Source organism: Oryza sativa, chromosome 6 (genome assembly GCF_034140825.1).
Source record: "Oryza sativa Japonica Group chromosome 6, ASM3414082v1".
NCBI lineage: Eukaryota > Viridiplantae > Streptophyta > Magnoliopsida > Poales > Poaceae > Oryza > Oryza sativa.
This window is the reverse complement of record NC_089040.1, coordinates 13,237,639-13,263,262: the sequence shown is the minus strand read 5'-3', so window position 1 is coordinate 13,263,262 and position 25,624 is coordinate 13,237,639. Positions and strand designations below refer to the sequence as shown.

At 39.8% G+C, this 25,624-nt stretch overlaps 2 protein-coding genes and 1 long non-coding RNA gene across 3 annotated transcripts; all 3 read left to right on the top strand.

Moving 5' to 3' along the window:
- The first annotated feature begins 1,032 nt into the window (after positions 1-1,032).
- Positions 1,033-4,283, top strand: LOC136357121 (uncharacterized). Its single transcript, XR_010742203.1, has 3 exons — positions 1,033-1,166; positions 1,516-1,627; positions 3,246-4,283. It is a non-coding gene; the product is annotated as an uncharacterized lncRNA (long non-coding RNA).
- Positions 4,284-7,810: 3,527 nt separating this feature from the next.
- LOC4340921 (sphinganine C4-monooxygenase 1) lies at positions 7,811-8,725 on the top strand. The gene is made up of 2 exons (XM_015786815.3): positions 7,811-8,038; positions 8,132-8,725. Exons 1-2 carry the CDS (start codon positions 7,811-7,813, stop codon positions 8,723-8,725), a joined length of 822 nt encoding a protein of 273 aa, XP_015642301.1.
- An 11,848-nt stretch (positions 8,726-20,573) lies between these two features.
- LOC136356822 (disease resistance protein RPM1-like) lies at positions 20,574-21,830 on the top strand. The gene is made up of 2 exons (XM_066311286.1): positions 20,574-21,560; positions 21,715-21,830. The coding sequence occupies exons 1-2, from the start codon at positions 20,719-20,721 to the stop codon at positions 21,776-21,778; spliced, it is 906 nt and encodes a 301-aa protein (XP_066167383.1). The 5' UTR covers positions 20,574-20,718; the 3' UTR covers positions 21,779-21,830.
- Positions 21,831-25,624: the final 3,794 nt, after the last annotated feature.

Here is a 25,624-nt window from a genome sequence, read left to right as displayed (position 1 = left end):
AACTTGAGAATGTAGATCATTTTGTAATGTAAAAATGATAGTTTTAAATTTGATTTATATGTACAAGTTGAAAAAAACATAATATGAAAAAAAAGAATTTAATTTGTTTTTCTTCTAAATATGTATATTAAGTTTAATTAATTTGGAATTGAAATTTAGTGATATAATATATTGCTATCGTATCAATTTTTTTTTGGAGATTTTGAATAACTAACTGATTCATATTATATTTGGTAGACAAAGTAGGAACAAATTAACAAGGGGATATACCATACAAGGAAGCACCGTTCCTACAATTCCTTCCCCTCCTACAATAAACGCAATCCTATTTCGCACATGTGAAATATGGAAATCTATAGAGTTAAGTCTAGGTGAAATTATTCAAAAGAATTTTGAGTACGATGTTGGCAATTCATTCAATAAACACAAATTTGATGATTTTCAGAGCCATATGTAGCAAACACACAAAGGAAAGTTACAAAATCTATTATTATATATTAAAAGTCTATTAAACTTTATATAAACGCTCCCATATCGACACGTGGCATTCCTATGAACGCTCCTAAATTTCCTATGAATGCTCCTAAATTACCACATGGCATTCCAATAAATTAGTAAAAATAAAAAACATACTCCCTTGATTTTAAGTAAATTAGTGGGTCCAATATCCTAAACCATCATATCTACCCTATAATGCACCGACTCATTTTACTCATCTTTCACTCCTACACTATTACATTTATCACTCAACGGTTCAGATCGTCCAGTGTAAAATCGAAGGATCGAGATCAATCCCACCTCCACCTCCCTGAATTGCGCACTCCCCCCCTCTCTCTTTCTTGCCTTCCAGATCCGCGTCTCCTCTCCATCCTCATCCCACACGCACATCCCTCTCCCCGCCTCTTTCTCTCGCACTGCCCCATCTCTAGCATGTCGCCGCCGACGAATCTCCTCACCCCGCCATCGCCCCTTCCCTTTCCCCCCACCGCCGACGAAACTCCTCACCCCGCCGTCGCCCCTTCCCTTCCCTTCCCCCCCACCGTTCATCGGCGACGATCCCACCTTCGGCCCTACCGGATCCCTCTCCACCAACGGTAGAGACCCTCATGCCCTACCGGATTGATTTGATAACTACAAGCTCCATCCACACCCAGTGCTCCACTCAGGTTTGATCCCAATTCGCTGCCTGCTCCACTCCTTTGATCCCTGTTCCCCCCTTTTGTCCAGATAATCGCACACTTGGGCAAACTCAACCAAATTTCGATTTTCAGATATATTGTCATATAGTGTTACACAATGAGAATTCCTGCTCACAACTAAATAGCTGGACGTGCTCCTATTTTCTTGCAATGCTATATGTTAGTTTTGAGATGCAGCGGCTAAGCGAGTAGAATTTGTGAGCTATCTAAGTAGGATATGATTTAATTGGTGCAAGGTTAATCACAATAGCAGACATTTTGTAGATTATTATTCTCTACCCTCTGAGTAAAAAACTGAAAATAAATGTCTTAGCAGATTCTTCAGAAGTTCAGCAGACCACTGTGCGTGACCCCGCTGATTGGAAACCTCCTGTGCGCATATCCTGCTGTTTCCAGTCCATGTCCTCGGTTCATGATCTGAATCGAAGGTAAAAGCAGTTTACCAATATTTTTACTCCTTAAAAAACAAAGGTTTTTACTCTGCCAATTGATTTATTCCGTGATATAAATCAGCCTCTATTGAAACCTATAGTGCTGAAGTTATGCTTTATGAATCAGTACTATTTTCTACCGCCAACCATTGCAGGTATTCATTATGGTCTTTATCATGGTTTATGGTTTATTATGACCACTAGCAATGCAGCATGCACAAATATATATATATATATATATATATATATATATATATATATATTTATACCAAATATATATACTGATTCCTTTAGTTGTCTCTCATATACAATTAATGGATATATCTAAAAACTGAACAGTACGGGGCACAATGCAGCAGGAAAATGGCTTACTGAATGAAAAGTATGAACATAAATTCATATCATGCCAAAAGCATATATTCAAGCCTAGCTTTCATTAAAATACAAAAGTACTTTCCTCTAGAAAAACACGAAAGTCCTTGGATATAACAATACACGTGCGGTGTGTGTGAATTAACATGGTAGATGTCATATCAATTAACTCATGTGTAATGTGTTGCGATTTAAAAAAGCCACTTCTGCATGGTTGAAGCTTTTGTGATCTTATATGCAAAGAGAAAGGTAAAATGAAAATATCAACCTTGCTCACATTATTCATGTTTGTGTTGATCCTTTTTCTGAGTGTATTTTAATTTGATCTTTGTGTCAGGTTATAGGAAACACCATACCTCTTATGAACAGTTATGCTACAGAAGTCCTTTTTGGGAATTTAGGTTCAATCACACTTGGAATTAATATGGAAATTTATTTTGCTATAAAATATGAACATTGCGGCCACAAAGAGTGTTAATTTTCTTCCAGTTGATTAAAGGAAATTCTCCATGAACCCAAGTTTAACCACTTTGTTCCTTTGCTATAGGGTACAATTCTTTAATTTACTAGGTGAAACCCCGCGCATTGTTGCGGAAATTTAGTATGATAACAATAAAAAAATAACGTGTAAGATAGCTAAATAACATCAGATTAAGTAAATTAATGTGATTTATGATAATTTAAATTTAAATAGTATGCAGAATGGTGATTCAAACGTAAAAGGTAAGGTGGTATGACTTTATGGAAGAAGAAAAGTAGGGAGATAGTTTGGACCATAGATTAATCATCTAAATTGTAAAAACAATTGATGTGATATGACTTAATTAGAGGAAAAACTGAAAAATATAATTCGAACCATAGATTAATCATTTAAGCACTAACTAAGTGAGGATGAGCTATATAAGTTTATAGGATATCATAAAACATAATAAAGATATACATTGGAACATTATGTAAATTATGTTGGATAATAATTTAACATGTTTGTATTTGAAAAGCTCTTAAATTATAAAAACTATAAAGATATAGCATGTTTGCTTGATGTTTAAATGTGATGATTGTTAGTGGATGATGATGTACCATCTTGTTAGTGGATGATAATGTGGCATCTTTGCATGTTAAGCTTAAGGAGTTAGTTGGGGATAACTTTATAGTAAGATAGGATTAGTGTACAGTGAATGATACTGTGTAAATGTTTCATCTTTACATGAGCTAATTTGTGTGTGTTTTTAAATGCATGCAGTGTCTTGTCTCTTCTTGTACAATGGTGACCACAAGGTTATATGTTAGTATAGATCCCCATATGTTCAATCTGAAAACTCAGCGAAATTTTATAGACCCAACTACAATTAATCAATGAACCGAGGTCAATACGAGTCATATCGTGCTGATATCAGCGGTGTTAATGGGACGGAAAACACGATCGAAGATGATTATGTCCGTCTGCCTGATGAAATTGTCATTGGTTATGCAGACATTGAAGATTCAGTGAACGCACTGATTGAATATGTGAATATGTGTTCCTCTCACTCAATGATGAGAGATATACAACCTCCGCGGAATATATGAGCACACGGGCCATTCTCTCAACAGAAAATGATTTCGTGGATAAGCTGAACAGGAAGATGATCGACAGGTTTCCTGGTGAGGAAAAGATTTACCATAGCTTTGATTCTGTCGATGATGATTCCCAAAATAACTACCCTTTGGACTTTCTTAACACGATAACTCCAAATGGCCTCTCTCCACATGAGCTAAAAGTTAAGGTCAACTGCCATGCTATTCTCCTCCGCAACCTTGATCCTAACAATGGATTATGCAATGGAACAAGATTAATGATCAGGGCATTCCAAGACAATGCAATTGATACTGAAATCGTTGGTGGACATCATGCACTAAAAAGGGTGTTCATGCCAAGGATCCCTCTGTCTCCTTCAAATGATATTTCACTTTCTTTCAAGTTTAAGAGAAAGCAATTTCCAATACGTCTAAGTTTCGCAATGACAATTAATAAATCACAGGGACAAACCATCCCGAATATCGGTATCTATCTTCCAGAGCCTGTATTCTCGCATGGGCAACTTTATGTTGCATTATCAAGAGGGGTGTCAAGAAAAACGACAAAGATTTTGGCAAAGCCTAAAAAAGAAGTGCACCCCACAGGAAGGAGCACAAGTCACTATGATGTTATATCTTTTTCAATTTGAGTTATCAAATGTCACCCCATAGCATTAGCATGGGCATGTAATAGAAAAATAATTATAATATGAAAATGCACTATATTATATAAAAAAATATCACCCACTGGTGATGCATTATAATGACGCAGATATATACACACATGCACACCACATACAGAAATGACGCTTGTGAGATGAATAAATATTGATATCAACGCTATTGTAAATTATTTTGCGTGTCACGGATATATGCATTATATATCATATTATTATGCATTATGACTTAAGACACAGAAATGCGCATTATCATATATCTTTAATATAATATTATTATGCATTATGACATGGGGCACAGATATATGCATTATATATCTACATCAATTGGTATATCATATTATTATACTTTATGTTAAATATATTTAATGTACGAAGTAAATTGAATTAAAGCTCAAATGTATAGTTCATATAGTAATATTTTTTTGCTAACATGAAAATTTTAAAAATTATTAAAGACAAATAGAGTTACACCGTAGCGTTTAGCACGGACATATTACTAGTCTATCTATAAATTAAAAACGAATCCCAATTTCCAATCGTTTGTTTTGCCGTGTACGTGTGTACACCCACGTACGATCTACACCCAACCTCCCTTTCCTTTTATCTCTCTGTTTTTTTTTCTTTTTCTAACGAACTCTCACTTTTTATGTATGGTAGCCAAAAAGATATCTAATCCCATCTTATTTTCAACTCGGTTAGAGTGAGCTCAGCTCATTGTGCACTTCAAGGGCTGCATGACCTTGGTGGGTTTTACAAATAAATACTCCATCCATCTCAAAATATAAGCATTTTTAGTATAAGCATTTTTAGCATAATGACAGGTTAAATATTTTTAAGTTTGACTATTAATAACAAAAAAAATATTAACCATGTAAAATTGATGTTAGTAGATTTATTATTAAACAAACTATCATAATATGAAACTCTTTGTAATTAAAACATCTTATTTTTATAGATATTGTTGGTCAAAATAGCATCTCAGAGACCGTGTCAAAGTCCAAGATGTTTATATTTTGGGACGAAGGGAGTAGACAATCTTTTAACAATTGTAGCTTTTAAATTATAAATTCAATTCATATGTATGTTTGAACCATACTGTTGGAGGCTTACCACGGAGGGCCTTCAGCCGAACCTGCCGAAACCGAAAACTCAGGCAACAAGCTCACTCCGAAGGCAGGCAGCGAAGGTTGAGAATAAAGCCATATGGGCGAATGCCATGGCTTGGGTTACACTAGCTTCGCCGAGTGGAGTCCTTGCCAGAAGGCTGCACGGCCGAAGATGATGCGGCGAAAGCCTGGGCACACCCGGCACGAGTTTCGCTAAAGTACCGAACCTCGTTGTCGGGAGGCCTAGTGGCCGCTACATCCTCAAGGGATTTCGCCAGATATATGGGCCGAGCCATTTAAGCCCAGTAGGGACCCGTGTGTGTAAAGGATACAGTATGCCCTCAATAATGTCCCTATCAAAAACGTAACCATGTAAATTCCCATGTATAATCTAAACCCTAATAGTGGGAACCTATAATGGGGCTATAAATAGCCCCCTAGGGCCATGTAATAGGGGGATCCCAAAAAATTTGGTCAAAGTAATACAATTGTTCTTTTATTTCCCATCCACTGTTGAGAGAACCACGTCTTTCGACGTGACGCAGTTGTCTATTCGACAACACATACTTTCAATATACTTATCTATAATATACTAAGAAAACATTAAAATTCCTAGAAATGCTCTTTAGCCATCACATGAGACTTCTAAAAATGCTCCTATACCACCATATGGAGGTAACATTTAGCCCTCGATTTTTACTTAAATAGGTGGTCTATTATTATTTTAGACCATTAGGTTATAATAAAAAAGAAGTTATTCCTCCCTCTCATCTCACCCGCGTGTACATACGCCTTTCTTATTCCGTTCGTATGCATGTAACGTATATGTGCCCCACTTTTTTTACTCTCCATTTAACCTTTTCTTTATTTAGTTTTATCTTGAATACCCTACAATACATTTGTCTCACCTAAGATTTTTTATGCTATTGATATTTGAGCATATATTTAATCATTCATTTTAGTATAAAAATTATGTAATTATAATAGGAGATCCTAAATACTCCGAGAAAAATACAAAACATTCGACCCTTGATTTTTACTTTAAATCGATAGACCATTTTTTTATACCATTAGATCATATCTATTAGGAAAATAACACTTAACAAACCGGGAAAAAAAATGTCCCATGTACGTATAAATACATAGTACTGTTCGCTGGGCAAAAATGCCAAAAAAAAAGATTATCCTGTGTACGTGTGTACTCCTACTATTCGCCGAATAAAAATAGTTTTACTATGTAAGATGTGCTTTAATACCCCTTATTAAAAACCGCATGAATTTTAAAGAAGATGAATGGACTAGATCAGAAGGCACCTAACATCCTAACACTACTACAGAAGATGCCATATGTGCCGGTTCGTAAAGGATCGTTCATCCGGTACCAATTTATCGGTACCAATACCAGCAACCAACACCTATGAGGAAAATAGAACCGACATCTTTAGCTTTGCACGAGAAGAAAAAAATAAAGCTAGCTCGAGTCGAACCGAACTCGCCAACAACGTACCATCGCTGCCATCATCCTCCTGGATCCACCGTCGTCGTCCTCGAGCCCATTTCCCTGCTGCTGAGGCCGATAGGGAGAGGAAGATGGGGAGGGAAGGTTGTTGCCACACCGTCATCGTTGTCACCACACTGTACCCCTGCCGTCGCTGCACCGCGCCCCGACGAAACAGCTTCGGTCGTGCCCCCGCTGTCGTTGCGCCGTGCCAAGCAAACAACTTTCGTGCTATACCCTCGCCGTCGTCGCTCCGTGCCACGAAACGTACAGCTGATGCACCATGCTATCGAGATAGGAAGGGGAGGGGGAGAGGGATGTCACCGCTGATTGGGGGAGAGAGAAAGCGGAGGGGCAGAAGGGATTATGATTCTTACCACCGAGATATTTTAAGGGATTATATATGATACACATTTTATGACTCACGTTTCTTTACAATGAAATGGCCGAACTATAGAACTCTTTTCCCAGCTAGATTAATGACTCGTGTATAGAGCTGTTTATGTCGACCAAATTAACCAAAAATGGACTGCAAAATGATTGGAGAAACGGCCAAACGGGAGAGTAAAACTTGTCTGGTAGTTCTTGGAAACAATCAATCCCCGACTGTTATGGACACACGTTATTTCCACGCGTATACGTCCATGGAACGCCAAGATTGAACGACTATTATTAATACGGATACGGATCTAGCTTCTTACATAACCTCTGATTCATACAGATACTTGTTCAAGGTTGTCTAACTATTAACAATCTTGACCATCCCACGTCATTATGTAAACATCAGGACAACAGGACTACCTATATATATATAGTCCACCCGTTAGTTAATTCCATGCACACAGATCGAGGCATCGAGCTAGCTAGCTAGCTAGATTGATCACACATACTCCAGTAATTAATCCAGCTATAGTGTGTTATTGAAGCAGCTACGTAGTACGTATCATCATACGCACGATTCGATCACATGGATCCCTTGTCGGATGAAGCGTTGGCCATCGTTGTTCCCATCGTGGTGTACTGGCTCTACTCTGGCTTGTACATGGCGCTCGGCCACTCCATCTCCATGGACAAGTATCGGCTGCATTCCAAGGAGGAGGAGGATGCCAAGAACTTGGTCTCCAAGCGCGACGTCGTCATGGGCGTCCTCCTCCAGCAGCTCGTCCAGGCCGCCGTCGCCGCCGCCACATTCACGGTCAGACCACGACATTGCACATGGCATTTCAAGCAATGCTTAGCTTAATTCCGTCTCTTGTGTTCATACATGTCCTCGCATTGCATGGTGCAGCTCGCCGGCGAGAGGAGAACGACGACGGCGACGACGGCGTCGCCGTCGTCGTGGCTGGCGGTGGCGGCGCGGTTCGCGGTGGGCATGGTGGTGCTCGACGGGTGGCAGTACGCGTGGCACCGGTGGATGCACACCAACCGGTTTCTGTACCGGCGCGTCCACTCGTGGCACCACCGCCTCGTGGCGCCCTACGCGTTCGGCGCGCAGTACAACCACCCCGCCGAGGGCCTCCTCCTCGACACCGTCGGCGGCGCCGTCGCCTTCCTCGCCTCCGGCATGTCGCCGCGCGCCTCCGTCGTCTTCTTCTCGCTGTGCACGGCGAAGGGCGTCGACGACCACTGCGGCCTGTGGCTGCCGGCGGCGAGCCCGCTCCAGCGCGTGTTCCGGAACAACGCCGCCTACCACGACGTGCACCATCAGCGCCGCGGCGGCCGGTACAACTTCTCGCAGCCGTTCTTCGTGACGTGGGACAAGGTGTTAGGGACGCATATGCCCTACGTGGTAGAGGAGAGGCCTGGAGGAGGGCTCCAAGTGCGGCCGGTGGCCATGTCGCCGTCGTCGGCGACTGCAGCGGCAGGCGCCAGCGGGAAATGAAACTTAAACTGTACGTGTGCGCGGTGAAGGGCCACCAGCTGACTCCACAGCTTTTTCAAAAACAATGTTCAATTTTTTTCTCAAATTTAAATTAGTTGATAATTCGTTCATTAGAGGGTTATTTTCGTTACACGCATTTTGGACCCATGTAAACTTCATCTTCATTAAAAAAAGTATGATTGTACTGTATTACAGTACTTCCAACTATTCAAATTACACTACTACAAAAGTGATTTTTCTATACGAAACCCCTTGATTTTTACAAATTGACCATAACTAGTGGCGTCTGCAAAAAATCGAGCTGCATTTTCACAGACGGCTCCTTTAAGACGCCCATATGGAAAAATCGATTTTCCCATACGAGCCTCTTAAGAGGTCCGCTCATTTTTGTCGGACGAAGAAATGATCAAACCTAAACTGTACGTGTGCGCGGTGAAGGGCCACCAGCTGACTCCACAGCTTTTTCAAAAACAATGTTCAATTTTTTTCTCAAATTTAAATTAGTTGATAATTCGTTCATTAGAGGGTTATTTTCGTTACACGCATTTTGGACCCATGTAAACTTCATCTTCATTAAAAAAAGTATGATTGTACTGTATTACAGTACTTCCAACTATTCAAATTACACTACTACAAAAGTGATTTTTCTATACGAAACCCCTTGATTTTTACAAATTGACCATAACTAGTGGCGTCTGCAAAAAATCGAGCTGCATTTTCATAGACGGCTCCTTTAAGACGCCCATATGGAAAAATCGATTTTCCCATACGAGCCTCTTAAGAGGTCCGCTCATTTTTGCATACGGCTCACTTAAACGCCCGCATGGAAAAATCGATTTTTCCATGCGGGCGTTTCAAGGAGCCGTATGAGAAAATAAAATACGAAAAATTTCAAGCAGTGTGTCTCACTCATATGAACACTAAATTGGATGATTTTTTTTCCTAAATGTTTCTAAAATCATGCTCTATCATATTATTGTGTTCTTAGTGCTATTATTTTGACCATTTTTTCTTGTGACTTTGTTTTATCAATTAAAAATTTGAATTTCTAAATTTCAAATAATATTTTGAAGCAGTAAATGATTTCAGTTGAAAAAGTCATCAACAACAAAGTTGTGTAACTCATCAAGATCTATAACTTTTACTTTGGTCATTTCTTCATCAGACAAAGTGATAGTAACATTTTTACAAAATTTACATCTCTTTTATAGTTTATGAAACTATATAAGGGATATGTACATTTTGTGAACAATCTTACAAATCACTTTGTCGGACGAAGAAATGATCAAAATAGAACTTATAGATCCTGATGAGTTATATAACTTTGTTGTTGATGACTTTTTTAATTAAAATCATTTAGTATTTGAAAATATTGTTGGAAGTTGTCATAATTTGAAATTAAATTCAAACTGTTCAAATAAAGTCATATAGAAAATGACCAAAACAAAAGTTGAAGATCTTGATAAGTTATACAACTTTGTTATTGATGACTTTTCTATTTGAAATCATTTGATACCAAAAATTATTTAAATTTCTTATATTTTGAAATTCAAATTTTATATAGTCAATCAAACTCGGATGGAGAAATGAACAAAAGAAAAATGGTACATCTCAATGAGTTCTACAATTTTGATTTTGACAATATGAGTTGATTTAGTACCATAAAAATCGACTTAAAGTTTAAAAAGCCACATGTAAAAAAATCGATTTTTGCATGCAGATGCTTAAGTGGTCCACACGTAAAAATGCTCCCTCATTTTTACATGCGGTCCTCTTAAGAGACCCGCATGTAAAAAATCGATTTTTGCATGCGGTTCTCTTAAGGATCGGCCTTGAAGTCAGATTGCCGTCCTACTTCCCTCTCAACCAATTTAAAATTTTCACCCCCAACCTCTCAGTCCTCTCTCTCACTTACTAATATTATCCCCTCAGTCCTCTCTCTCTCACTCACTCACTTTCTCTCTCTCTCTCTTTCACTTCCTCTCTCTTTCACTCACTTTCACCGAGAGCAGAGCGGCGCGGGGCAGGCAGTGGCGGCGGCGGGCGGGAGCGGTAGCGGGCTCGACGGCGGAGGGGGAGCTCGACCTGGAGTGCGGGCGTGCGTGGAGGCCGGCGGTGCCCCCTCCTCCCTCCGTCATCGCCGGCGCTAGATCCCCCACGAGGAGGCCGGCGGAGGAGGCGTCCGGCGACCCCCCTCCCTCCCCCCCCCATCCCCCGCAGATCTGGGGATGCTCACCGGTTAGAATGGGTTTTGCTCACCGATGGGTCAGCTGGATTATGGCATGTGTGACCACGGTGAGGTATTCCGTAAAATTCAATGGAACCCTTCTCCGATCATTCACTCCAAGTAGGGGCTTAATACAAGGAGATCCTTTGTCCCCCTTTCTATTCTTGTTTGTGGCTGATGGATTATCCCTTCTTTTAAAGGAAAAGGTGGAGCAGAATGAATTATCTTCATTAAAAAATTGTCGCAACACACCCGGTATATCTCATCTGTTATTCACGGATGACACACTGGATTTTTAAAGCTGATACCAAGGAGGCAGAAGTTGTCAAGGAAGTTCTCCATGATTACGCTCTGGGCACAGGACAACTCATCAATCTGGCAACATGTTCAATTATGTTTGATGATGCTTCTTCCCCAATAGTGATCGATTCCATCAGAAACATACTACATATTGAGAAAGATAGCTTTGAGGACCGATACCTAGGTTTGAAATCCTCGAAAACAACTTAGAAACATGCCGGCCTTATACTTAAATCCAAACTTCTCGGTCAACATGATATTCCATCTTTGAGAATACAAGCTTGGGCTCATCGACTCCAATAGGCAATATATCACCATCCGTAATCTTAAGAAACTCTGTTTTCCAAACTTTTCAAGATAAACAATCAATCCCTTCCATTTCCCAAATATTTAAATCAGCACTAGCCACTTAAACTGACTTATCGGCTTGCACGATTTCAACCTGGTCTCCTTGCCATTGAATCAAACATTGATGCATTGGTGAAGGGATGCAACAATTAGCATGAATCCAATCTCTTCCCAACAACAAACTATTAGAACCCTTTCCATCAATTACAAAGAATGTGGTAGGAATTGTCTTGCTACCTACTATCAACTCAACGTTTAAAACTCCCATGGTTTCAGAAGAATTGCCCCCAAAGATCTTCAATACAATATTTGTCTTGATCAAATCTCTTTCAAACCGGCCAAACTTTCTGAAAGTAGTATAAGGCATCAAATTGACATCAACACCTCCATCGACTAGCATCTTAGACATCGGCTTGCCATTGACATAACCTTTGATATAAAGTGGCTTCAAATGTCAATGTTGTTATTTTTAAGGCTTCTCAAACACGGCTTGTTCTGATATTAATTTTAACTCAGTCGATGGTTCGATTTCTCCTTTATCGGCCGTGTGTATGCTGTATTCGGTAGGCAACATAAATACCATATTGATCGAAGTTGAAGCAATTGCTTTTCCCTCGGCAGATGTTGAAATTCTATTCCTTTCCTTATCGTTTTCAACCTCATTGGCTATCACAATCTTTGATTCAACTCGCCACTCTTTCCTTGTACGTTTCAGCCGATGATCGATTTTCTCATTAACTTCCTGTATCTGCTCTCTATTTCTCAATCTCTGAACTCTCCTTTTCTGACTCCTTGTAAAAATTCTAGTTGGACACCATCGAGGGTTCTAAGCTTGATCAACTTCGTCATTTTCAACTTGATCTTCCATATGATCTTGACGAATCGGCCCAATCTTCAATGAACTGATCTCCTGGGTTCTGGCCGATTCCTATGTGATTTAAGACTGTTACCCTGGGAAGACTGATTGTAAGAATTCGATCCACCACACCCAGGGCAATTGTTGATTGATGGCAACCTCATTCCATCGTTCCAACAAAACCTGAAGAACTCACAACTTCAATGATGATTAAACTTATCACCTTGATAATATTCTTCATCTTGGTCATCTTGATAATATATATCATCTTGGTGATGACTACAATTCTGAAAATTCCTCTGAACTTGATGTCATGCCTCTTCTGGTACTTGTTGATCAATCTTCTGCTGTCAATCGTGGCATGCACCACATTTACAGGAAAAGGATGTTCATCAATCTTCATCGGCCTTTTTCCATCATCAAACTTGATTCTTCCTTGTTTGATAGGCGATTGGGTCTGCTACCTGAACACTTTGCACTCATTGGTATGATGAGATACTATATTGTGCCACTTGCAAAACTTCCTCTTCTTCAGCTCTTCAGCCGATGGCAGAACGTGACCTACTGGCAACTGAATTTGCTTTTCTTGCAACAGTAAATCAAAGATCTTGTCGGCTTTATTGATATCAAAGTCATATTTCTCTTCCTTGTTTATATCCTTGACCCATCGACACATAGTTTTCTTCTTAATCTTGGGCCACTCAGCCAAACTGATCTCCGAGTCTTCCTCTTCAGAATCAGAAACATAATTGTAGACATAGTTAACTTTCTTGAACTTCTTGGCCTCTTGGAAACATTGCTCATGAGCCGATACCTTCTAAGCCAAATGTGATAAGCTCTCAAAGTCTTGTAATGAAAATTTCTCTCTTATCGGCCCAGTCAATCCTTGGAAAGCCAAATCGGTTACCTGTGAATCGGTCAAATTTAAACTGAAGTATCTGTTCATCACATCTCTAAATCTCTGAATATAATATGGAACCGATTCATCAGACTTTTGCCGAATTGCTGTCAAATATGATAACTTCATCTCTTGAGCACCGCTGGAGAAGTACTTGTGAAATTATTTTTCTAGATCAGCCCAACACTTCATAGAAATATATGGTAATGACAAAAACCAAGTAAATGCTGATCCTGACAAGGACAAAGGGAAAAACCTAACTCTCAAAGCTTCAATAGCCGATGCTTCACCACTTTGTGCAAGAAATCGGCTGATATGCTCATATGTAGTAACATTATCTTGTCCTGAGAACTTTGAGAAATCTGGGGTCTTGTATCGGCTTGGCAATGGAACTCTATCAAAATATTCTGGATACGGATGCCGATACATGATCCCATTGTCTTTAGGTTTGATTCCAAACTGTTCCCTCACCACATCTGCAATTATATCGGCTAAAGGTTGTTGTTGAACTCCCCCTTGATTTTGTTGTTCATATTGATTGTACATTGGTTGTGCTGGAGCTTGGACAAAAGGAGGTGTATCCTGCCGATACTGTAGAGGTGATGGAGGTTGAAACTGATTAAAGTTGAACCCTGGAATTTGTTGATATTGTAGAACATTAGGGTCCACTTTGCAATATTGTGGTTCGATTGATGGATTCTCAATCGGCTGTCCTGAAGATGGCTGAGTTAACTGAGAAGGAATTACTGGCAGCTGGCTTGCCGTTGGCTGTGTGGCCGATGGCTGTGAACTTTCAGAAATTTGCATTGTTTTGAATAATTGAGCCAGCTACTCAGGTGTCATGGTGCTTGATCCCAGAGCTCCTGACGTTGGCTGTTGCTTTGGTTGTGCTGATCCTAATGCCGACATGAGATTTCCTTGAGGTTGACCACTCCCAAGACTAGTCTTGATTTCTCTATATTTGGGAAAAACACCACTTGGTAAATATACTGGTCCTCTTGTCTTCTCCTCAGCAATTAACCCATCAACCACTTACTTGATCAGATTTTACAACGTGTTGACCAAGATTCCAGATTAGTAGATGAAAGCATGATGCACAGCTGAATCAAGACGATCTTGTAAAGTCATCAACTAATTTTTATTATCATCATCTTCTTTCTGCTCTCCTTTGGCACCAGATGATCCTTCTCCTTCTAGCATTTGGAACTTGTATTTTTGAATCACTTTTCCTTGCTGAGTCACTGAAAAAGAATTAAGATATGCTTCCTTCAGTTGTTGCATCTTCTGCTCCATCTCTGCCTTGTGCTCTTTAGACAGATCTTCAACCTTGGCAGGTATAACAATGTCTTTAACAATGTCAGATGGTGACGACATGGTTGAATAACGAAACTTTGTCCCACTAGGCGTGCCAAAAGCGTGTTGATGTGAAAACACGACGCCATGGGAGATCTGCTTAACTCCAGTGTAGGTCCAAGGCTAGCCTCAAGTGTGTCAAGGGCATGCTAGTTGATTTGATTCTGCAATCAGCAAGAAAGAATAAAAGCAGAATCAGTCGACCGATAGCCGATCGGCCGATAGGCCGATAGCATATCGTTGATGGTCTAAACAGATGAAGTTAGACCAAATCGGCTATGGACTGGATATGTCAAAGAATAATAAACCCTAAACATGCCCAATCGGCTATAATACTATCTATAGAGTTTAACAGATTGATTTAAGACAATATTACGAAAGTAGCCGATGTGACAGTATTTGGCGCAAGAAAGATAACATACTAGTTAATACTCTAGTACAAACTTATATAAATAGATTGATTCATATAAACATATCAAACATAAATCAAGCATGAAAGTTTTGGAATCTAGCCAATACTGACTAAAGCTTGATATGTTCATATAAAACAATCTATCTATGTAAGTAGCGAATATACATGAAATAGGGGATGAAACATGCATGTTAGGTAAGATCGGCTGAAACCCCGATACTATTCTTATTATGCCTAATTGCCAGCTAGTTTGTATGGTTCTAAGCACGACTAGGGATGATGCATCTCAAAGTATGAAAATAAACATGCAGTCTAGACAATCAAGCAATTAGACACTTTTTACAATGGTAGATGCCTTAGCTAATCTAATCTAGCAAGACAGTTTAACCAAAACCAACATAAACCCTGAAGCGAGTAACAGCCGATAGAGCTCAATTGAGAAGCTAAGAATAAATTAACTAAGACATATGATAGCAACGACTCGCGATATCGAGCCTAACACGTCTAAAGCGACATGTTAGCCCTGATAGCGCAGGCCATTGAGACGGGTTACCTCTTGCGAAGAACTCACCGAAAAAGGAGAAAAGTAAAAGGGTAGTGATGCGCCGAAGTTGTATTGGATTTGCTTCCTTATTATAATGCTATGGGGCTCATATTTATACCCCGAGTACAAAGTTAGTCCATTATAGATGCAGCTCAAACCTTTGTAAAATTAAGATACAAACAAGACCATATATGACGGTCTCTTACCAAATCACTAATAAACCGACTCAACATCCTAATTCATAGATACAATTGCCTTAATCGAGCTATATCTCTATTTGGCAATGACAATTATACCAATCTAGACCCATGCTAAGCCTAAGTCACGTTATATCGGCTGTATCGGCCATCGGCTTCATCAACTTTTACCAACTTCATACTCTGTTTTCATCCGATACGATATTCAGCCGATGTGCAGTCCGACTCCAAATTCAATTCGATTTAACACCAAATCCGCTTCAATTTTCTTCCTTCTTTTCCGAATCTAATACCAAATCCCGTTATTAACAAGTAGTAATTCAATCGACCACGATAGTTCAGGAGGTAATTCGTACTTTTTCCATGAAAATAATACCACCTATAACTTGCGTATTAGATGGGCTTCTGGAACATGTTTGATTCGTTCTAAAAGAAACCCATGTTTAATACGTATTATAATCTACGGTCGTGATATTACCATTGTGAAATCATTGTCATGATTAATATTTGTGATGAACAATTGGCGTTACAAATGATTTAATTGATGAATTGGTTTGAAAAGATGTGTGGATGTTGGTATGAGTGCGTGTGACTAATGTGGGTCAGGTTGTAATATCTGTGCCCATAAACGGTTGTTTTGTCTGATTGTGTGCAGGTGACTTGAGGTTAGCCTTGGTCAATGGTGAGGATCAGGACTATGTTCAGGGAGAAAAAGAGGTCTAGTGCAGTCGGGATACCATGTGAGAAGGTGACTAGAGTCAGAATTCTTGGATGTCAACTTTGGTCAACGGTGGGGATCGGGACTAAACTCAGGGAGGAGTTGAGGTCCAGACGGTCAAGGATACCGGGTGACGAAGTTGGATACGAGATGGCGCACAGTGGATGGACACCGTGTGGGAGTGATCTTCACAAACGGGCTTCACGAGATGTGCGTGCAAGTGTTGGTGTTCGCGAGGAGAAATGAGAGAAGTAGAGATGTTCATGTACGGTGGAGTGCATGGTTGCTACAGTACACGATGTACTGTAGCGTGTAGTTTGCATGTACGTGATGTGCATGTGTGCTGTGTGCATGCTGATGCATGTATGATAGTTGTATGTGTCCTGGTCGATGGCAGGCTTGATCCATGCAGAGGCAAGCCGACTCGGCTCAGGCGGCAAGCAGCAGCAGCGAGGGCAGGAGTCTGACTTGGGTGCGGCTGCGGATTCGGAGAAAAAGGAAATTGAGGTATTGAGTTCTATTGTAAATAGGAGTTCTACACCTATTTTGAGTACTTTGAGTAGGGGGTTTTGTGGTATAAATAGAGAGGGAGCGTGAGGCTTCCTGTATCGCTTTTGAGAGCAATTGAGTTGCTAGTTTAGTTAGGGTTTCGAGTTTAGTCGAGATTTTTTGTAAGGAGTGCTGTTGGTGCACTTTGTAAATACAGAGAGAAGCAATAAAGTTATCATCTACTTTGAGAGTTCTTCGATTTGTGTTTCTTTGGGTTCAGGTGACAGGGAGGCGATCTAACCGGCGGTGTGCGAGCGGTCCGACCGGCGGCGACAAGACTACGTCGAGATTTCCATCGATTTGAGGGTAACTTTTATTTCCGCTAAAAGTTTTGGGTTTTTGGTTTTCCCTACCATTCACCCCCCTCTGGTAGGCTTGGTTACTTGTGTTCGATCCTACAACCATCTGTTGGTTTAATGATCTGATATTTCTAATTAACGTGAGAGCTCCTAAAAAGTGCCCAATTAGTATAGATATAGGGTATAGATAGAGAGAGATTGATATGATCCCACATGCATGTATTTTTAACTTTTACTACTTTTTTTCTTTCTAAACACGATACACAAATGTGCCTCATATATACATGCATACACACTCACTTCAATAAATATACACACATTGTACACCTACTACCACCGTTTGTATCCAGGGACTAAATTTTAGTGCCTAATATATCAGATGTTTGAACACTAATTAGAAGTATTAAATGTAGACTAATAATAAAACTAATTGCATAAATGAGAGCTAATTCGTAAGAAATTTTTAAGCCTAATTAATCCATAACTAGCACATGTTTACTATAGCATCACATAGGCTAATCATGGATTAATTAGTCTCCATAGATTCGCCTCGCGAATTAGTCCAAAGTTATGGAATGAGTTTTGTCATTAGTCTACATTTGATACTTCTAATTAGCGTCTAAATATCCGATGTGATTTTAGTCCCTGATCCAAACAGCCCCTGGCTGGCAAATTCTATGAATGATGAAGTAACAACACACAATTCACTATCAACGAGCATATCGTCTGCCACTTCATTTTAGGTATAATATTCAAATTTAATTCTATCATAAACCTTATTAACGTTGATTGCCTTGCTGAATCTGATTAATGTCTTTATGTTTATAATAAACTTTATTGATGCTGATTGCATTGCTAGCCCTGGCTGAGACAGGGTATATATATGAATTGTCTTTATCTGATCTAACAAAATATTAAACGATGAGGTTAGTCCATGCATTTTTTATATTAATTTGTCCTCTCTTCACAAAGTAAATAAGCTAATGCTAACAATACATATCGATATATCTCAATTCATGCAAATTAAGATCGAAATATGGCAATCGAGTTAGCTATAATTCCCGTTATAAATTCCAACAAGATACTGTCTCCATTCCAAAATAAGTGCAGCCATGGGTATCCGTGTACCGTCCATCTGATTTGAAAATTTTATAATTTTTTAAAAAAATTAGTCACACATAAAGTACTATTCATGTTTTATAACCTAATACAATAAAAATACTAATCATGAAAAAAATTCAAATAAGACGAACGGTCAAACGCTGGATATGAATTTTTATAAAACTACACTTATTTTGGGACGAAGGGAGTACATATTTTTCCTTTGTTACCGTTAGCACGTTTTTCAAACTGGTAAATGGTGTCTTCGAGTGAAAACTTTCTTCATAGAAGTTGCTATAGAAAACAAATAAATCCATTTATTAAGTTTTTAATAATTAAAATTCAATTAATCATGTGCTAATGACTTATCTCGTTTTGTGTGTGTACTTAATCTTCATCTTCCATCAGCTTCAAACGGGCCTTAAATCTTTTTACATGAGTTTATTTAATCCTCTAGGGTTAATTTAATTTTGGTGACGTATAATAATTGTTTTAATATTTATGCCTTTAAGGGTCAGCAAATTAATTTTTTCTTGATCTGAATTAGAATAAATTTAATTTTATTAGTCCATAAATTTAGGTTTGAATAACACATAACGATTGCCATATATATTTCTGTGTTATATCTATGTTTGCAAAATTTGGTCTTTAAAAACCTTAATTGGATCATTATTTAATTTTAAACTACTAAATACACTATTTAAAAACGTGAAATAAAGTTTATTGATGCTTTTGGGGATATTTAAAAATTCAGAGAACGTAATAATTTCTAGAGATTGGGCATGAGTAAACAAATGTAGTAGTAGGTTTATATTTCATTAGGTAAGGACATTCCCTGCGATTGTTTTTCTATGGAACTATGCACCCATGGCCTATAGTAAAATTTTACTCTAAAGGTGGCCCCGCTAAAAAGGGAGGACAAGCATGATGGATAGATTAATCAGCATTTAGCAGTAAATCTTTTCAAGATTTCTTTTAAAAAAAGAGAGAATGAACATTCAATTAAAAAAAAGGAAACATCTTACTTTCAATTTAAATTTAATTCGTTATAATTGTTTTTGGAACAATCTAGTACACATGCCCGCGCGAATGCATGGGCTATTTTCCTAGTTTAACAAATTTTAAGTAAAAACATGGCTGTGTTTAGTTCACGCCAAAATTGAAAGCTTGGTTGAAATTGGAACGATGTGATGGAAAAGTTAAAAGTTTGTGTGTGTAGGAAAGTTTTGATGTGATGGAAAAATTGTAAGTTTGAAGAAAAACTTTGGATCTAAACACGGCCCATAAATAAAAACAAATAATTTTGTATGATTGCTAGCCGTGTAATTAGGTAGGTCACCCATCTAGTTTTAATTAGACAACCAACTCTTCAGGGCCTGTTTAGTTCGCGAAATAAAAATTTTTGGGTGTCACGTCGGACGTTTGATAGGATGTCGGAAGGGGTTTTCGGACACGAATAAAAAAACTAATTTCATAACTCGCTTGGAAACCGCAAGACGAATCTTTTGGGCCTAATTAATCCACCATTAGCACATGTGGGTTAATGTAGCACTTATGGCTAATTATGGACTAATTAGACTCAAAAGATTCGTTTCACGATTTCCTCCCTAACTGTGCAATTAGTTTTTCTTTTAATCTACATTTAATGCTCCATGCATGTGTCAAAGATTCGATGTGATTTTTTTGGAAAAAATTTTTGGTACTAAACTGCTTGTTGAAAAGATCAACCCACGGAATCTTAGATATAAACATCACAGCTTCAAACCGTACAAAGAAAGATTGAACATCCTTTAGTAATATCAAGGGTGTGTTTAGTTTACGCTAAAATTGAAAGCTTGGTTGTAATTGGAAGGATGTGTTGGAAAAATTGAAAGTTTGTATGTGTAGAAAAGTTTTGATGTGATGGAAAAGTTGGAACTTCGAAGAAAAATTTTGGAACTAAACCCGGCCCAAGTTGCAATCGTGGAACAGGAATCAGTATTATCATATATCGGCACCAATGCAAGTTGCTTCCTTTTTTAACACGAAACTGACGAAGCTTCAGAAGACCCTGCGTTTTATGAAAGGGGTGAAGATGTTCCTTTTGGGGGGAAAAAGGAAACATAATGGATCAAGACCAGTTAGATACCAAGCGAGAAGGAAGTAACACCCAAGGATAGGATAGCTTAGTTGAAGTTGAAGCTAGCAAGCTATGGCGGAGGGTGTTGTGGGCTCACTAATCGTCAAGCTTGGGGATGCCCTGGCGAGTGAAGCAGTGGAGGTCGCCAAGTCCTTGCTTGGGCTAGAGGGATCTGCTCTGAAGCGCCTCTTTTCTGAGATCCGGGAGGTGAAGGGGGAGCTGGAGAGCATCCATGCCTTCTTGCAGGCAGCCGAGCGGTTCAAGGACGCCGACGAGACAACCTCCGCGTTCGTCAAGCAGGTGAGGAGCCTCGCCCTGAGCATCGAGGACGTAGTCGATGAGTTCACCTACGAGCTGGGGGAAGGAGACGGCCGGATGGGGATGGCAGTGGCACTCAAGAGGATGTGCAAGATGGGCACATGGTCTCGCCTGGCTGGCAATCTGCAGGACATCAAGGTCAACCTGAAAAACGCTGCCGAGAGGAGGATTAGGTATGATCTGAAGGGCGTCGAGAGAGGCGCGAAATCGATGGCGGGAAGGAGGAGCTCAAACTGGAGATCTGACTCTGTACTCTTCAAGAGGGAGGATGAGCTTGTTGGTATCGAGAAGAAGAGGGATTTGCTGATGAAATGGGTGAAAGATGAGGAGCAGCGCCGCATGGTGGTCAGTGTGTGGGGAATGAGTGGAATCGGCAAGACGGCACTGGTTGCTAATGTTTACAATGCTATCAAGGCTGACTTTGACACCTGTGCTTGGATCACTGTGTCTCAGAGCTACGAGGCTGACGATTTGCTTAGGCGAACTGCTCAAGAGTTTCGCAAGAATGATCGGAAGAAAGACTTCCCAATTGACGTTGATATCACAAATTACAGAGGCTTGGTCGAAACCACCCGCTCTTACCTGGAGAACAAAAGGTATGTCCTTGTCCTAGATGATGTATGGAATGCAAATGTTTGGTTCGATAGCAAAGATGCATTTGAAGATGGCAATATTGGCCGAATAATTCTTACATCAAGGAATTATGATGTGGCGTTACTTGCGCATGAAACCCATATAATTAATTTGCAGCCGTTGGAGAAACACCATGCGTGGGATCTGTTCTGTAAAGAGGCATTTTGGAAGAATGAGATAAGGAATTGTCCGCCGGAGTTGCAGCCCTGGGCTAATAATTTTGTTGACAAGTGCAATGGCTTGCCAATCGCAATTGTGTGCATTGGACGCCTTCTGTCATTTCAAGGGTCAACTTATTCAGACTGGGAAAAGGTGTACAAAAATCTTGAGATGCAACTAACAAACAACTCTATCATGGACATGATGAACATTATCTTGAAGATTAGTTTGGAAGATCTACCGCACAACATTAAGAACTGCTTCCTTTATTGCTCCATGTTTCCTGAAAATTATGTGATGAAGAGGAAGTCCCTAGTACGACTCTGGGTTGCTGAAGGATTTATTGAAGAAACTGAGCATAGAACACTTGAGGAAGTGGCAGAGCATTACTTGACTGAACTTGTGAACCGATGTCTTCTGTTGCTGGTGAAGAGAAATGAGGCTGGACATGTTCATGAAGTCCAAATGCACGATATCCTCCGTGTTTTGGCTCTTTCCAAGGCTCATGAACAAAATTTTTGCATTGTCGTTAACCACTCGAGGAGTACACATCTTATTGGAGAAGCACGCCGTTTATCAATTCAGAGAGGGGATTTTGCACAACTTGCAGACCATGCACCACATCTTCGATCCTTGCTGCTTTTCCAAAGTTCACCCAATGTCAGTTCGCTTCAGTCATTACCAAAGTCTATGAAGTTGTTGTCTGTTTTGGATCTAACTGATAGTTCAGTTGATAGGCTGCCAAAGGAAGTGTTTGGCTTGTTCAACTTGCGTTTTCTGGGTCTCAGGCGTACTAAAATCTCCAAGCTTCCAAGCTCCATTGGAAGGCTAAAAATTCTGCTGGTGTTGGACGCTTGGAAGTGTAAAATTGTAAAGCTTCCATTGGCGATTACAAAACTTCAAAAGCTAACACATCTTATTGTAACTTCGAAAGCAGTCGTTGTTTCTAAGCAATTTGTTCCTTCTTTTGATGTGCCAGCACCTTTGCGTATCTGCTCCATGACAACCCTTCAGACATTACTACTCATGGAAGCTAGTTCTCAAATGGTTCATCACCTAGGCTCTCTTGTGGAGTTAAGAACCTTTCGTATCAGCAAGGTGCGAAGTTGCCATTGTGAGCAGTTGTTCATGGCCATCACTAATATGATTCATCTTACCCGTCTTGGGATCTAGGCAGACAGTAGTCAAGAAGTGCTGCATCTTGAATCACTTAAACCTCCTCCTCTACTTCAGAAACTTTTCTTGCAAGGTACATTATCTCATGAATCATTACCTCATTTCGTGTCTGTAAGCAATCTGAATAACCTCACGTTTCTACGTCTTGCTGGGTCAAGAATTGACGAAAATGCATTCCTTAATCTTGAGGGATTACAGCAGTTGGTAAAGCTACAGCTTTATGATGCATATGATGGAATGAATATATACTTCCATGAGAACTCATTTCCAAAGCTCAGAATACTGAAAATATGGGGTGCCCCACACCTGAATGAAATTAAGATGACAAAAGGAGCTGTGGCAAGCCTAACAGATCTGAAGTTCCTGCTCTGTCCAAACCTGAAGCAGTTGCCTTGCGGTATTGAACATGTGAGGACTCTTGAGGAGCTCACTCTGGATCATACAGCAGAAGAGCTTGTGGATAGAATCCGACAGAAAAAAGAGCGAATGATTTGTGACGTCCAGAGAGTTTATGTTGGGTTCATCAGAAATGGTGTGTTGGCTGCAGAAAGGATTCAATAAGTTGGTTTCAGTCAGGATATTCATTCTTTATCCTGCATCATATAGTCAATGTTCAATTTTACTTTCAATACTATTTTCCCATTATGTCTTATTCATATTTTTTTCGATAATAGAATCTTAATTAAGCGTCTACATCCGGGATGAATCATGATCACCATCTGAAATTGACTTTCAATTTTTATTTGTTCCATACCCTCAATATTGTATATTCAAATATATATATCTTTTTGGCAAAATTTGCCACAGTACATCCAAAAATTCGTGTAATTATTAGCTGGGAGATAAAAAAAAACGCTACACTGCCGATGTACACCATAAAATTTATGTAATTGGCTGTAGGACTTCCAAGGCAATATTTTTTATCATTTTCAAAAGGACATAAATGCCCTTGGCTTCGATAGCATGTAAGAATGTAACCCCAACCAGACCCAATCATGTCGCACTTGTCGTTCACCCCACATCTGAAATCTGCATCCAACCTAACCCTAGGTGGCTGGTGGTGACGGTGGTGGCTTCAGCTTCAACCGTGACTAGAGGCGGCGGCTTCTGCTTTGGCTGTGGCGGGCGATGAGCGGTTTCTTCTTTGACGGTGGCTGGTGGCGGTGGCGGGTGAGCGACTTCTGCTTCGACGGCCTCTGGCGATAGCAGTAGCAGCTTTGGCTTCGGCTAGGGGTGAAAATGGAGCGGATTCAGACGGATAGTGGTCATACCATATCCTAAACCATATTTTTTAAGCGGATTCGAAGTGGGTGCGGATAGTGTGCGGATGCGGAGTGAATTGTTTCGGATGTCAGAAATGGTGTGGAGTCGGTGCGGAATCGGTTCGGAAACGGATTAAATTTATCGGATGTTACGTGCATATGCAATCAATGCAACATCGAGTTAGCAATCCAAAGAACAATAATACAATAATCAATAAATGACCTCTCATAATAATTATATGATTAAGTGCTAAACAACATGAATACATGATGTCTATAATATAAAAAATATAGATACGTGAGGGTGACATGAAACAATAAAAGCCTTAGACTAAAAAATCTATGTTAATTGATGAATTAGGGCATTGGATGTACCAACTTATGTTATATGCAATAGATAGAGTGGTTATATATGTTGATAATTTCAGATTATCCGGCAAACGGCTTATCGGATAATCCGATAAAAATGTCGGATAATCCGCATCCGCCGGATTTTATAGATACCATATCCGCATCCGCATCCGCCTCATACTATCCGCATCCGCATCCATCGGATATCTAAAAGCCCATACCATATCCTCGTTTCGGACGGATTCGGAGCGGATCGGATCGGATATTATCCAATCCGTTTTCACCCCTAGGTTCGGCTATGGCTGCGGCTGGTGGCGGTGGTGGCCGAGCGGCATTGGGAAGTGATAGTGGTGGTGGTGGTGTTGGTGGAGCAAAGATGGATGGCTCGGCTTCAACTTCGTTCTTGCATCGCCACACCGGTGGTTGGGGTTACATGCTACTGAGGCCGGGGGCATTTATGTCCTTCTGAAATTAAAGATCAAAGAGCCGATCGACTGACAAGCCAATGAAGTAATTCCAGTCGATGCCGATGGGGTTTTAAGCAATCGGCTTTATGTTCAATGTAGATAATGATATAAAGACAATCGGCTGATGTTAATATAATAAAACTATAATATAATCTAGTATAAACCAATTGGCTAATAATGATATGATGAAATAAGCGCTCATCCGAAGGTTAAAGCATACATCGGCTGGAGGTCTGATATCATAAAATCCACAAGATTAGATAATTAATGAAACATTTGTTGCAATTAGTTAAAACCAACTTGTATGCAATCCTTGTGAGCCAATGCAATGTCCAGATAACTCATCGGCTGAAACCCCGATAAAAACCTTATTGGCAATTAAGAAACAAGCTAGAAATTATAGTTCTAAGCAAGACTTAGAGCATCTCCAAGATACTCTCTAATAGACTCTCCAAGTTAAATTTTGGCTATTTTAGCAAAAAAATTCACTCCAACAGCCTCTCTATTGGGATGTCTAAGCCAAATGATTGGCCAAATTCATCTCCTCAATGGCCAAATTTGGCTATCCCAATCTGCCTTGCCATTGGTAGGCCCCATGCCGGAGAGGCTTAT